The sequence below is a fragment of the Parus major genome, chromosome 9 (genome assembly GCF_001522545.3).
Source record: "Parus major isolate Abel chromosome 9, Parus_major1.1, whole genome shotgun sequence".
Lineage (NCBI taxonomy): Eukaryota > Metazoa > Chordata > Aves > Passeriformes > Paridae > Parus > Parus major.
In genome coordinates this window covers 23554670-23569717 of record NC_031778.1, presented here as the reverse complement: position 1 = coordinate 23569717, position 15048 = coordinate 23554670, and the positions used below count along the sequence as shown (strand labels likewise).

At 43.0% G+C, this 15048-nt stretch overlaps 1 protein-coding gene across 1 annotated transcript in view; it reads left to right on the top strand.

Annotated features, from left to right (window-relative positions):
- The window catches only part of IQCJ (IQ motif containing J), a gene marked incomplete at its 3' end in the record, with an annotated part of 44109 nt that overhangs the window by 16663 nt on the left and 12398 nt on the right, over positions 1-15048 (top strand). Inside the window, exon 4 of the mRNA XM_015637096.2 lies at positions 724-889. Coding sequence (XP_015492582.1) covers positions 724-889 — 166 coding nt within the window. The remainder of the gene's footprint in view (positions 1-723; positions 890-15048) is intronic.

Here is a 15048-nt window from a genome sequence, read left to right as displayed (position 1 = left end):
AAATAGAAATAGAAATAGAAATAGAAATAGAAATAGAAATAGAAATAGAAATAGAAATAGAAATAGAAATAGAAATATTTGTCATCCCAGCGAATAAACCCTCAATTGCTTAAAAATCCTACAAGGAGCTAACCCTGTAGAGAAGTTGTGGATGCTGGAATTGTTCCAGGCCAGGTTGGATGGGGTTTGGAGCAACTTGGGATAGTGGAAATTGCCCCTGCCCATGGCAGAGGATGGAATGAGATGACATTTTCCAACCTAAACCATTCTGGGATTCCATAATTCCATGATACTGCTCTGGCTCTCAAATTCCAGTTGTATGTGAATTATAATCTGAAATGTGGATAGGAAGTAGAAGGTTGTTAATTCCTTTAAATGAACAAATGGATATTTTTATTTTGTTTATGGGATGTAGGAGAAATTCAGACTTCTGGATGGCCTCAGCTGAGATCACTTCCATAGGTTTTGGGATTGGGTTGGACTCTGAGGAACGTGGAAGGAGTTTGGAACCAGATGAACTTTAAGATCCTTTCCAACCCAAACTACTCCAGAATTCCCTGCCTCTCCTTAATAAATACCCTAAATTATCCCAGTGGTGCTTTATAGAAACCCTACAGAGGTAACTCCACGTGATCTTCATCCAGCCAGGAAAACAAAACACAGAAACCCCTAATCCCAATGTTTTGAGCCAAGGATCTGGATTGAAATCCTTTGTTCCCTCAGCATCCAGCGAGCGTGGCGTGAGCACCTGCAGCGCCAGGACCTGTGCAGCCCATCTCCAACGTCACCAACAATGTCCCCAACGTCCCCGACGTCGCCAGTGTCATCGACCTCAGGCAAGATGAGCAGGTCTGTCAGCATGAACACCTTCTCCGACAGCAGCACCCCCGTGAGTCCGGCTGGAATTCCTCCTTTTTCCTTTGTTGCCTTCTTTTCTGGGATTTGGGATAAGTGGAATCTCAGATGTGGGTTCGCCAGGTTGATAATGGGTTAAAAAGGGATTTTGGGGTGTCTCAAATGGCCTCCAGGCAGAGATTGTTCTTGTAAGCTCATCAGGATGTGTGAGCGTGGATATCAGACCGGGATTTCAGCAGATTTTGGAGGTGTTCTTGCTGGAAAAAAGGTGTTTCCAAGTGGTCATGTGTCCTGTGTGTTTAGGATATTGTGTTCCCAAAAAATCCTCAAATTGTGATGCTTTTCCTGCAATGAAATGTGTTTTCTTGGCTGATTTTTGATTTTGTTTGGTTGATTTTTATACTTGCTAAAAAAGACTTTGAGAAGTTGATTTAGGGGTTCAAAATTAAATTGTTTTTGGAATAAATATTCCGGCTCAACCGGTGGCTGGAGGCTGCATTTCTCTTTTTAAGGTGACTCTAAATAAACCCCAAATGCAGATCCCATTTTTGGAATACAAGCAGCTCTGTGACTGCCTCTGAATTGGGATTTTTAGGACAATAAATAAATAAATACAGAGTCTGGAAATGCTGCCTTCAGCTTTGGGATGGAAGAACAAGGAATTACTGACTGGAGTGCATGGAATAACTCAGGAATTCCAGGAATTCTGGTGTGGTGTGTGGTGCAGGAAGTGTCTCCCTGCTCCTGAGGAGGGAACAGGTTGGTTGGATCCTCACTGTCAGTGGATGTTTCCACTCACAGGACAGCATTTGGTGTCTTCTGAATCCCTACAAAAATCTGGGAATCATTGTCAGTGGTGTTCTGCAAGCTGAATAAATGTAATTCTACCTTCGGTTGCAAAGTTGGAGCGATTTTAATCTCATAAAGCCCAAGGCACTGATCAAACAGCTTTTCCATGATAAAAACCCTGATCTTGGAATTTTGGGGATAATGTGACACTTTCCAGTCTTGATCCAGGTGTTGATCCAGGCCCAAAGTGAAGCTGGTTCCAGCAGGTTTATTTTGGGACACAGTGCTTGACAGAATTTAATAAAATATTCCTGAGGGCACTGCTTTATATTTAGCTGGGAGCTGGAGAGCAGGAGGATAAAGTGGGCTGGAATATTGGGTTAGACACTGATGTTTCATGGATTAAAGGGGTTTGGTTCCTTTAATTAGAGGAATAGATGAGGATATAAATGTTTATCTGCCACTGGAATCTGCTTCCACCAGAGGTCCCTCGTACCCTGTGCAGGGACGCTCGCGGGTGCTCCAGAGCTCCTCCAGCACGAATCTCGTTTGGAAAATGACGCTTTTGAGATGTCTGCGGGTTCAGTAAAGGCGTCTGGGAGTTCTGTATTTGTGGGGAGAAGGTGATGGCTCCATCTCCGAGTGTTTGTGGGTAGAACACGGGGTTCCCCCGGGCCTTCCCCATGGAGAGGGCTGATGGAACGGGTGGAATGTCAGAGTTTGAGGGATGAGATGAGAAACAGAGAATTCTTGTTTGGCTGCTGCTTTGTAGCAAAGAAAGGTTTGTGTGTGTGTGTAGTACAGACAGGTTTTTAACTGTTTTAACTGGAAAAGATCTGTTACTGATCACTGATCCAATTATGGGATGAGGAGCACACAGCCTGGAGCTGTGATGTCTTCACTTGCTTTTGTTTTCCTTTTGCATCTTAATCCTTGCTAAAAGGAAATCAGAAGACAGACGTATAACAGATTTGAAACAATGTTCTTCCTTGAAAATGTTCTAAATTTTGTTACTGTGTAGAAAAGTGTCCAAACTTCCCTTTCTAGATGGGTTTCTGCTTCTTTCCTCCAAAATCACTGAATGGTTTGGTTGAAAGGGACCTTCAGGCTCATCCTACCCCTGCCATGGCAGGGACACCTTCCACTGTCCCAGGCTGCTCCAAGCCCCTTTTCCATTCCCTGGCAATGTCCACCCTGCCTTGGACATTTCCAGGGATCCAGGGGCAGCCACAGCTGCTCTGGGCACCCTGAGGTGCCCACCCTGTGCCCAGGGAACAATTCCTTCCCAGTATCCCCTCTAAATTTCCATTCCTTCGGCTTGAAGCCATTCCCCTGTTCTGTCACTCCAGTTCCCAATGAAGTCTCTGTCCTCTGTCCTTGTATCCCCGTTCCGATTCTGGAAGGAGCTCTGAGCTCTGCAAACAACTTCCACAAGTTGTTTGGAGAAGACTCCAGGCTGAAAAATTCCAATTTTCCCAGCCTGTCTCCATAGGGGAAGATCTCCAGTCCCCTTGTCAACATCATGGCCTCTTCTGGACTTGCTCCAACAGTTCCACGTCCTTCTTACCGTGGGGACACCACATCTGGGCTCAGCATTCCGGGGGGGTCTCGGGAAGAATTCCATGTCCAGGAGGATGTGCTAGGCCAGCTCCCACCCTGCTGGGCTGCCCGGGAGAGGAGCGGGAGCCGCCCGGGATGCGCTGGCGGTGCTCGGCCGATCAGCACCGCGGGCAGCGGCGGGGCCGGGCCCGCTCAGCACCGCGGACAGCGCCAGGTTCTCCCGCTCCTCTCCCAGCTCGCTGCCCTTTAATGGGGATCTTACCCCAACCCTGTCACTCCTGACCTCCCATCCTGGCAAAGCACCTCTTTTCCTCTCCTAAATATCATTGGGATGCTCGTGAGAATGGCAGGAACTGATTCCGTAAAATTCCCATTTTTTTTACTTGAGCCAAGTGCTCCAATAGGCAACTTCCTAGCAAGAAATGGTTTTTTTTTAGAGGTGTAAGCACACAAAAGCTGCTTTTCCAACTGGGAATGGTTATTTCCCCACCCTTTCTCCATCAGTTGATGCCACAGAAATATCCAGTGGGGAAAAGAGGCAAGATTGAACCCCTCTGCCCAAACTCCACTTTGTCTTTCCTGCCCCACGGGGCAGCTTCAAAGCTGGGACCTTTCCCAGTGATTTATAAAGGTTTGGTGCTAAAATAGAACAAAATCTCTCTGCAGCCTTTGTGTGTTCTTTGGTCTCCCAGGAAAATCCCATTTTTCCACTGGTGTCTGTGACATTCCCAGGTGTGTTTTGCACCTGCAGGAGAGATGGGAAGTTGAGGAAGAGGGAAAATCCACGTGTGGCAGGCAGTGAAGTCCTAACAAGCAGTGGGGTGTTAATTCAGGGAACATTCCCTCTTTCCTGCGAGCCTGAATCCCCAAATCCATGAGCAGCAGAGTGGGAACCATCTGATAAATATTTACAATGCGGTTTCTATATAATGTAAAAATGCAAATCCTTGCTCTTGAGCAGCGTGGATGGAAACATAATTAAAGATGAGGGAGACAAATCCAACTGAGATGAAAAGGCCTTAATTAGAAATCAAATATTTGATGGTTTGGGGAGAAACATTAATGCTGATGTGGCTGTCAGATAACACTTGGAATGAAGGGAACATGGAAAAAAATGTTGTTTTCAATCCTTCCCATTGGCTTTGGATAATCTCAGCTCTAAATGTGAGCAGGGAATTCACAGTGCTGCTGCCTAACGTGGAATTTGTCATTTAAATGCGTTTTTATGGAGAAATTGTTGTTGAGTTTGTGTTTATTTGTGTTCATAATCATCCCCAGTGATTATCCAAGTTTAAATCCCTTACAAATATTATCCCATGGGATTTTAACTGCTGGGATACAAAGGGACCCTCTTGATCCTTTCTGCTGGTGGGAGCAGAACACCAATAATTTCTTCTTTTTTTATGCTGTGTGTATTGAAGGTTGGTACTGATGTGATTATTGATGCCAATTTGAGTCCTCGTGGTTTAACAGCAGCAAAATCAATCCAGAAATGATCTTGGTTGATGATAAAATCACTGATAAGACATTTCTGATGATGTTTCTGTGGGAATATTCGGCTGTTGGAGACACTTGAGAACAGTTCTTGGAGTCCTGGGGTGGGTTTAGCTCCGTGAATGTTCACGGTATCGATGAGAGGTCTCAAAAATAGTTTTATTTATGTCCTGCTTCAGGAAATTTGGCTGAATTCTTTATAAATCCTTTCTAAGTTAATTCTATGTACAATATCTCATTTATTCCCACAGCAGGGAAATTCCATAAATTTCTTCCTTTTACAAAGCCAGGTCCCCAGATGAAAATAATATTAATGAAGACTTTAATGCTTAATTAAACAGGGGGGTGTAGAGCAGATCTGCACCAGCACAGGAAGTTCTTGGGGGGTTTCTCTCCGGCCCTGTGGCAACACACTGAAAATTCAGAATTTCTTTTGTCTGAGGAACTTCCAGAGGGCAGGAGTGGATGGGATATCGGGAAGGAATTATTCCCTGTGAGGGTGAGGAGGGACTTGGATGGAATTCCCAGAGAAGCTCTGGCTGCCCCTGGAATCCTGGAAGTGTCCAAGGCCTGGTTGGACAGGGCTTGGAGCAGCCTGGGACACTGGAAAATGTGGGACTAGATGACCTTTGAGGTCCCTTCCAAACCAAACAATTCCATGATTCTCTGCCCTGAGCAGTAAGCTTTGCTGATGGCATTTGCAATTCTTTGGGAATGATGACAATGGGCTGATTTCCTTAGGCTGGAGAAGATCCCATCTTTTCCTGCTGTTTAGGATGCACAGCTGAAATATCCTAAAATATGTAGAGTTTCCAATGAGACCTTCTGGGATCTCAGCTTTGGGTGTTGGTGACTTGAGGGCTGGGAACAGATGAGGACACAGCAGAGCACACCAATAATTCCTAGGAATTATTGGGAATATCAGGATCTGGCAAATCCAAAATTACGAGGCCTTTTGTTGTCACCCTTCCCAAGTGCTGACAATGGCAGAGATCAAACAGCTCAACCCAGAGTCAAATACTGGAGCAGTGCAGGAAATGGGAATGGATTTGGAATGGCAAGGAAAGACTGGGAATTGGTGAATCTCCAATATGGAATTATTTGAGATGGGGAGATTTCCAACCACAGGTTTCCCACAAGGAATTATCTTCACTGGCTGGAATGGATTCTATTTTCATGGGACCAAAATAAAATGGGAAAATGTAAGAAATTTAAGTAATGGACAATAAAGTCATGATTAGAGCAGTAGGAATTAGATATATAAAATATATTTAATAGAAATTTACTGGGATGGAGGGAAAATCCAATGGAAATTGTCCCATCCTGAGCCATTAAATTATTTTAGCTGTTCTATCAGCACTGAAATGTGGCAGCAGCTCTTTAATGGGGTCTATTACAGGACAGTGGATCTTCCCAAATATATCCAGATTATCTCCTCCCAAAGGGCAAAGTATTGATTTCTGCTCATAAAATCAATTACCAGAGTAAATACACCGGAAAAGTACATTTTTGTGGGAATAAATATGATTTGAGCTATTTCACTGCTTGGAATTAAGGCAACTAATAATCATTATTCTGGTTTTTGGGAGATTCTGACTCTGTTTCGATAACTCCATTTTTAGATGCAATTTTCCACCTGTGAAATGACTCCTCAGGTTCAGCTAAAGGTCATTAGGAAGCCATAAATAACATTTTAGGGAAATATTTAAGGAAAAAGCCATGTTTAAAAAACCTGATTAAATCCTGTTTTCATAGACATTCACTCGTTGGAATTATTCAGATCTTTAACAAAACCTGATTAAATCCTGTGTTAATGGAGATTTCCATGCTGGAGTTATTCAGATTTTCTCCCAACCCCATCTCTCACACCAATAATTTTTGGGAAAACCACCCTCTAGCAAAGGTCTTTAAGAGATCAAAGTCCAGCAGTGGACTCTGGGGTTTATTCTGGATTATTCATTATTTCCACAATTTGTTTGATTGCATCACTTGGCTCTCCCTTTTTCAACTTCTGCTGCTCTTTCTCCCTTTCCTTTAAAATATCAGCTTCTGTGAATCCCCAAATTCCCCAAAGTTCCTCTATCCTACCCACATAACAGTGAATTTTGGGGGGGTTTCCCATTTCTCAGGCTCTTCTCTCCAGCAGGATTTTGTTTAGCAGTGCCAGGATCACCTCATACCCCACTTGTGTCCTTATCCCTTGGACTGTGCTTTAAACTTTCCTTCACTGCTGACTTTGAAAATTTTGACCTTATTTTGCCCTTTGCTGACACTGAATTAACTATTTTTTCCTCCTGTTGGCCAGGGCAGGAAAATTCTGGGATCTGAGCAGTTCTGGGAATACCAGAGCCAGGTGAACTGTGGAATATTCCTGTGGTTTATTATACTGGACATTTTCCTGCTGTTCTGATAATGCATTCCCCACACTGTGTGTACACCAGTCCTTCGCTATTTGAAAATTTCAGAGCTCTTGTTTTTCCAACTAAACCCTTGTTTCCAGTTCCTAATTTAGGCGCTGCTTTAATTGCATTAATTCCTCTCAATCCGAGTCTGAACGTGGAGCTTGGAACACGCAGCTCCATTCAGGTCAGCAGCCACGCTTTGGCTTTTCCAGGGTATTTAAAATTCCATCGCTGTTCCAATAAAGCTCAGCCAGTGGATTATTTCTCATGGACAGACAGTCCATCCTTCTCCTGGGGGTTTTATGGACAGAGTGTATAAAATGATAACACAATGAATGGGCCACTTGCCATCCTCTATCAGCTGCTTAAATCAGCTGCTCCAGACAGGAATTCAATACAGGAGAAGCTGTTCCAAATGGATTTTTCAGGTACAAGGCATAACAAGGAATTTCAGGAGTATTCTTGATCCATTGGCACTGAGATAGCTTTAAAGACATTTATGGGCCTTCAATAAAGATGCTTTCAAACCATCTACAGAATAATAAAATCGCTTTGGTGCTCTGAGGAGCTCAGGAGAAAATCAAATTATTGTAAGATTTGATTATGCCAGTGTCCAGAAATCCCAGATATTGGATAAAATCCGCTGAGAAGCAAAAGGAGAATCTCATTCAGGAAGGGAAAGGGAAGGAAGGTTTTGCATGTAAGAATTGAATATTCCCCTGTAATTTTATTTTTATGTAAATTATGTAAATTAGATGAAGATGTCATAATATTTCCCATGCTGAATTTGTGCTATTTATGAACACTGCAGTGCTGTTTCCCCCTCTCCTGTAAAAACCTGCTGTGCTTCCCAGAAAGCCAGGGATTTACCTCGTCTCCTGTGTTTAATTTTGCAAAATTGGGATGCAAACTTAAATAGGAAATCTCAAAGCCAAATTTCAGGAACAGATTTCCCACCTCGAAGGAAGTGGAAAGGGAATACGGAGGTGCCGTGGAGAATTCAGTGTTTTTAATCCAGAGCTGTGTTTTTTGGGATGTAGAGAAATTAAATTAGGCTGCCCAGGCAAGTGGTGGATTCATGGATTCACCATCCCTGGAAGTGCCCCAGAAAACGTGTGGATGTGGCACTTGAGGACATTATTTAGTGGTGAACGTGGGCTGATGGTTGGATTTGATCTTGGGGGTCTCTTCCAACCTTAAGGACTCTGTGATTCCATGAAATGATGGCCTTGGTGTCTCTCCCAAAACTGGGGATCCTGCTGTGGCTTCCTGCCCATTTGGGGCCCATTTTGATGTTTCTCTTCCTGATGGCCAAATATTTCCTGGATTTTCTTCCAAAACAATTCTAAATTCACTTTGTGGGGTGGAGTTTCATGGGTGGCTGTAGGGCAGGGCTGGACCTTTGTCTGTCCCTTCCCATTTCTGGGGGAAAAAAAGCCCCAAAGCTTTGATTGACCCCTAAAGCTCTTCTAGGACAACACTGAGGCTCCGAAGAGCTTGGAATTTGCAGGTACAAATCCCAGCCTGGCTTTTCCATGTCCCAAATCCCATTCCATGCCTTTAATCCTGATACTCTTCTTTGTTAAATCCATCTGCAGGAACTCCTTCATTCCCTTCTAATGGAACAGATCCTTTGCTGCTCCTTATCCCCAAATAAAGGGAATTGGACAATTTTGGGCCTGGATTGTGACCTTTCCCTAAGGATTCTTGCTCCTTCTTGGAGAAATCTTTGGGAGGGCACTGATTCCCTGCAAGTCTGAGCCTGACTCATCACATCATCAGAAATGCTGTAAAAATATCCCACAGTTCCTTAACTCGTTTTCCAAGGGGAATTTAATGATCCAGAAAATTAAGAATATTCACTTTTTTTTGCCCAGTGAGGAGATATTTTAATTCCAAACGTTCCCACTTAATTTCCCTCAGAACAGAAACTCAGACCTTCCATGGCAATGTCCTTTCAGCTGTCCTTGCTTTTGGGATTTATCTTTTCCATGCTTTTATTTTAAACCCTGCTCTTTGACACACAAAAAAAGAATTATTTCATTTATTAAAGGCTGTGCCCACCATGAGATAATCATGGCAAAGAAATGAGAGGCTGTCACCGACTCCTCTCTCCATGAAAAAGGAATTGCAGAGCTCCTGGCTGTCAATGGATGCATTTTCCAGCAGCACTGAAGGGCTTTATTTGGCTTTTTACAGCACCACTGTCCTTTGTTTCCAGCCTTTGCCACACAGTGGAACTTTGTCTGCTGGAAGAGTTGATTCCAATGGCAGAAAAGGTCCTAAAAACTCATGGAATTTCTTTGGGGATACAAGAGACTCAGTAAAGGTTTCATAGCAGGAGCATAAAGAGAGGGAAAGCTGGAGAAGGGTCTTGCTTAGAGTGTGACAGAACAAATGAGGTTGGGGCAGGTTTGATTCAGGTAAATCTGGGTTTAGTCCCAAACTGGGGCACTTCCAAGAGGGATTATTTTTTTTTTAAATGTGCAAGTATAAACTCTAATTAAATATTTTTTTTAAAAAAAGTTGAATTAAAGGTCATTTTTAGCATAACCTGATGTTGGGGTTTTCCCACTTAATTAGGGCTGAACAGGAACTTGAGTATGGGATTGGTTTATGGTGTTTTTTCCTTTTAATGGTTTATTTTAGTGTCTTCTCCAGTCATGGAGCAGCTGAACCAGTGGGAATGAGCTGGGTTTGGCTGGATATTCTGGATTGATCCATGTCAGAAACTTAGATGTCTACAAGTGAACTCCCAACGTGTTGGATTTTTTGTTCCTCCTGTGTTTTCCTAGAATTCCAGGATGATTTGGGTGGGAAGGGAGCTTAAATGCCATCCCATCCCATGCCTTGGGCAGGGACACCTTCCACTGTCCCAAGGTGCTCCAAGGGATGGGGAAGGCGTCCCAGAATATTGCTCATTTCCTTGGTTAAATCAGTGCTGGAGATAAATTTAATTCCTGTGGAATTTCACTTAAAACACAGAAATTCCCTGAGGTTTTGGGAATTCACCCTGATGTAAATGGAAATGTAGCTGTATCCTAACATTAATATTTCCGTGTATGAAGTAACTTATAATTGCATGATCCAGATGTTTTCCTGTTCCATAAAATCTGGATGGACACATGTGAAACACAAATATCCAGTATCCATCTGCATCCCAACTCCTGGATCCCTTGGCACAGGGATGCTGTGGGATCAGTCCCTAAATTCATCTCTCCCTGCCTCCATAATTTGGGGATCTTTCAGAGCAGCCTGAACTTTTCCCACTGATTGATAACTCAACTTCCTGCCCTTCAGCACCTCAATTAAACCATGGGAAAGCCTTGCTTGGTCATTAGGATGAAGAATCTAGGATTGGAAGTTGTTGCTTATTAAATATTTCTTTTAAAATGCTTCATTTTTAAATGTAGCTGGTTTGGGAGATCAGCAGATGGAGAAGGAGCCGTGAACCTCTCCTGATCACAGCCAAGATGCCTGGAAAAATGTTTCCACAGTGACACTAAAATCTTAATAACCTGTCAAAGGCGCTGCTCAGAAGAGGTTTGGGATGAAAAATAGCTCCAAGATTTCCAGCTGAACAATGCTGGGTTCATGAAACATCCATCAAAACCCAAAGTGAAAGTTAATTTACCTCAAGTCTTGCTGCTGAGCAAAGCCAGGGCCTACTTTTTAATTTTCCAGGAGAAAACTGGGCATTTCAGCCAGGACTTTCTGAGAGGTCAGATTTGTGAGGAGCAAAATCCCAGTGGAGAAAGACTGGGACTGATCAAATACTTGAAGGTGCTGTTAAATCTCAAATTATTGTGACCTCAAGACAAAAACTGGAAAAAAAATTAAATATGTAAAAGCAGAGCCTAATTAACCTGACAGATTAATTAACCCCTCAGGGAAATTTGGACAATTGGCTCAGGAAAAACTGAATTGGTTTTGTTCAATCTGATCAGGAGAAATTGAAATCTCCTGGCATTCAGGACAGCCTGGACACTCAAATTGTTCAATTTTGGGTGGCCTCCAAACAATCAGACAAATAGAAGCTGTTCCCAAGGAATTTTCTCCCAAAATATGAAATCCCTGCCTCTTCCTCTCACAGATGCTGTCCCAGACTCTGCATTTCTCCCCATCACTGCAGGTTGCTGTTGCTTTATTTTGGGGGAGCTGATGTGGTCACAAAACCAGTTTTGGGGGGTTTTTTTAGGTTTGTTTAAAACAGGGCCCTGTGGAAGGAAAGGTGAATTTGAGTTGTGCCATCCTATCTTTAAGGGCACAACTGGTAATGGCCCAGCCTGAGACAGGCAGAAGAAGATTTCCTCGTGCTTTAAAGGCCTCTGAGTTATCCAGGGGTTTCTGGGAATCAACATAAGGAAGGTGGGGACACCCTTTAGGAGCTGATTGGAGCTGTTATGCATTTAAATTGTCCCATTAGGGGGCCAAGCTCCCCTGGCTGCCAATAAAGATCAGTCTCAGGAGAGCTATGGAGGCTATTCCAGGAATTATTCCTGCTATTTCCCACCTTAATGGGTTGCTTATTTTAGGAAAACAATGATTTTCTCCAAATGAGACAGCCTGAAGTTTAACCTTTGTGGGCAGGTATTTATTGGCTGTGATGTTCTTATCTCTTATCCAGATTTATTCAGTAAATGTGTTTATACCAACCTGATTAGGCCCTGCATGGATCCAGATTCCTGAATTCCTTCTCAATTCCTCCATTCCCTGCTCCTCCCAAACCAACAGGAATCCCAAGGCAACAGTTAAAAACCAGAGGTGGGGACACAACAATTTTCTGCAGTGGCTTTTGTCCATAATGAATAATAAAACTAAAATAGAAATATTAATAGGTGCCTCTAATACTCAGCTCTACTTCACTTCCAAAGGAACAAATTTAAATAGAAGATGGAATATTTAAAATATCCTAAAAAAAATATTAATACCTGGATGAACGTTTTTTTTTTTTTTTAAATACAAACAAAAAGTGGTTGATAAAACAAAAAAAAAGGGGGGGAAGAGTAAAAATATTTATATGAAGGGTTAAGAGATTTCCATTGGCATTTACCTTCAATTTTCAGATTAATTTTCTTGCCAGGGTTGTGATTTCACTGCGATGGAGGTTGGGTGTTAAATCATTTTGCCAGGATCCTCCTTTAAATCCTTCCACCTTCAGTTGTCTGCAGGGAGCTGATGGAATTAATGAGGGATTATTACAATATTCTAGATTTGAAACATTAAATAACAATCCCTCCCTCTGCCCCCAGGACATCTGACTTTTATTAACAATTCCTAGAAAAGACTGACACTGGGAAGCTGCAAATCCAGCTGCAAATCCTCTTCCCAGGAATAGGATTGGGGAAAAAGTCAAATAAAAAACTCAAATGAATTTATTTTCCCACAAATCTGCCAGATCTCATTTGAAAGGTTTTTGTGCCCCTTACTATTTTGGCTGACAGGAGTTGGAGAAATGGAATCCAGCAAAGAAAATGTGGATTTTTTTTTGTTTTTCCCCTCTCCAGCGATAAAAAATCATTCAGCAATGCTGCTCTGAAAAGTTCTTTATTCTTCATTAAATTCTCTCTGCTGCCACCTCATCTTTTGGGATCCAGGAGATCCGGGCCAGAGTTTGTGCTGCCACTGGATTTTTATTCTGTTTCCTGGGAGGGGAATTTATCGTGGTGCTGTTGTTCATGGGATGAGAGAAGCCTTGAAATCCTTGGTTTTTATTTATCCCAAGCCAGCTGTGTCCAGGTGTGGGATTGGGGCACCCTCGAGGTGTCCATGGATAGATTTGTTCCTGTGACCAGGGGTTTGCAATGTTTATGTGGTGAAAAAGAAAACAGAGTTTAAAAAAAAGTTAAAAATTTAAAAGAAATTTCAGAACTATTATTTTTTTTAATTTAAATAAATATAAAAAAAAATCGAAAGAAAATTTAAATTAAAAAAAAATAAAAAGAATTAAAAATAATTTAAAAATTTAACAAGTGTCACCCCAGTTAAGAACTTTTTGGGATCAATTTGCAGTTTTAATGTTGAGCTGGGGGGGTCTTTTTGGTTCTGGTCTCCACCAATTTCACCCAGCCCTTCCATTCCCTGACCTGAAATGCAGAAAATGACACAAAGGAATTACTGATGCTCAAAAAAACCTCATTTTCCATGCCAGGGATTGCTTCTTCCCAGTTGGATTTGTGCTTAGGGAGCAGAATTTGGGAGCAGAGCCGCCCCTCTGGAGCTGCTGTGAGACCCTTCAGGAAAGGCATTTGGGGGATGGTTTTTGAGGGATGATTTATTTTCCATAATTAATTCCTGTTTTGGGAATGGCTCCATGGCACCTGGGGTCCCTGAGCCATTCCTGACGCTGGTTTTCCTCCTACCACCGGGAAAATCCCAAGGATTCCCTTTGCTCCAGGGTTCAGCTCCATCATTCCCATCCCGCTCTCATCCATAAAACCACACTCCAGGAAGGGAGGAGCTCTCCCAAATCCATGAATAAATCCCTGATTTTGCTGTGTCACCGCTGCCGAGTGATGTCACTGCAAAAAATGCAAATTAAGCCATGGAATGAGAGCTGACTCGGCTTTTCCGAGCTCACATGAGCCACTCCCAACCCAAATTTATCCCTCTGCCAGAGCCCAAAATCCGACTGCTGTCCCAGAAGGAATGTGCATTTCCAGGAGGGATTTCTTCTGTTTCCCAGCGCTGATTTTATTGTCCTCGCTGATAATCTCTTAATTAGCCTCCCATCAGCGCTAATCACTTGTTTCCTCCTGATTAGGGAGCCTGAGAAATAAATACGGGATAGGGAATAAATTAGGAGCAGGAGGTTGGGAATATCTCGCGTTCATTCCAGAGGCACCGGGAAAGGCACAGCAGCGTGGCTCCAGGAATAAATTAATTAACGAGGGCTGATTTCAACCACCTCATGGATATAAATGGAGATAAAATCCCACTTTTAGTGTAAAATAGGGATGGAAACGTGTCCTGAAGAGTTGGAATTGCGGGAGATGGAGAGCAGCAGCTCTGCTGGGCTCTCCACATTCCCTGTGCTCCCACATCCTCTCCAAAACAGGGAGCTCCTCCTGGCCCATCATTCCATGATATTCCAGACTCAGGAGGTTGGAACCCCCAGTGCTCATTCCAGAGTCACCAGGAGGGGAACATCCCTGTGGATCCAGGAATAAATTAATTAATGAGGGCTGATCTCATGGATATAAATGGATAGAGAATCCCACTTTTAACATAAAATAGGGATTGAAGCATGTCCTGAAAGGCTGGAATTGCAGGAGAGGGATTGCTGGGCTCTCCACATTCCCTCCTCTCCTGCCTGAGCCACTCATCCCCATCCTTCCCTCCCTCCCTCCCTCTCTGGAACATTAGGAAAGTAAAGAAAGCTGAATAAATGAAAAGCCCTGTGAATTATTTATCCCTGTGGAGCAGCTCTTCCCAGCTTTTCCAGAGCCCTTCCTCCCCCTCAGCAGCTCAGCTCTGCTTTGGGTTGATTTTAAATTATCCAAGGTTTCGTTCCAATTTTAATTCTCCCCTGTTAATTAATAATTAATGGCCTCACTTGCTCTGGAATCTCTTTTTTCCCAAGCAGGGATTCAGGGAAAGGGAACAAGGCTGATCCTACCCTTGCTCAGGCTCCACCACTGCCTAAGTAGGAAATAAATTCAGATTTAAACTTAAAGTTGTGGGGTTTTTTAACTTCTTGGTGTATTTCCCCCCTTCTTGGTGTGGTTTTCCCCCTTTTCCTGTACTTTTTCCAGTTTTTGCAGCGTTTTTCCAACTTTTTGGTGCATTTTTTCTCCTTTTTGCTGTATTTTTCCTGTCACTGTGCTCTTATGTTGGCCTCCCCCAGGCTTTTTTTCCTGGCTGCTCAATTTCTTCACCTCAATCTCATTTTTTGGGGGCTTTTCCTTCCAATTTTTGCCTTTTGTGCCACCATCCCCACTGATTTTTG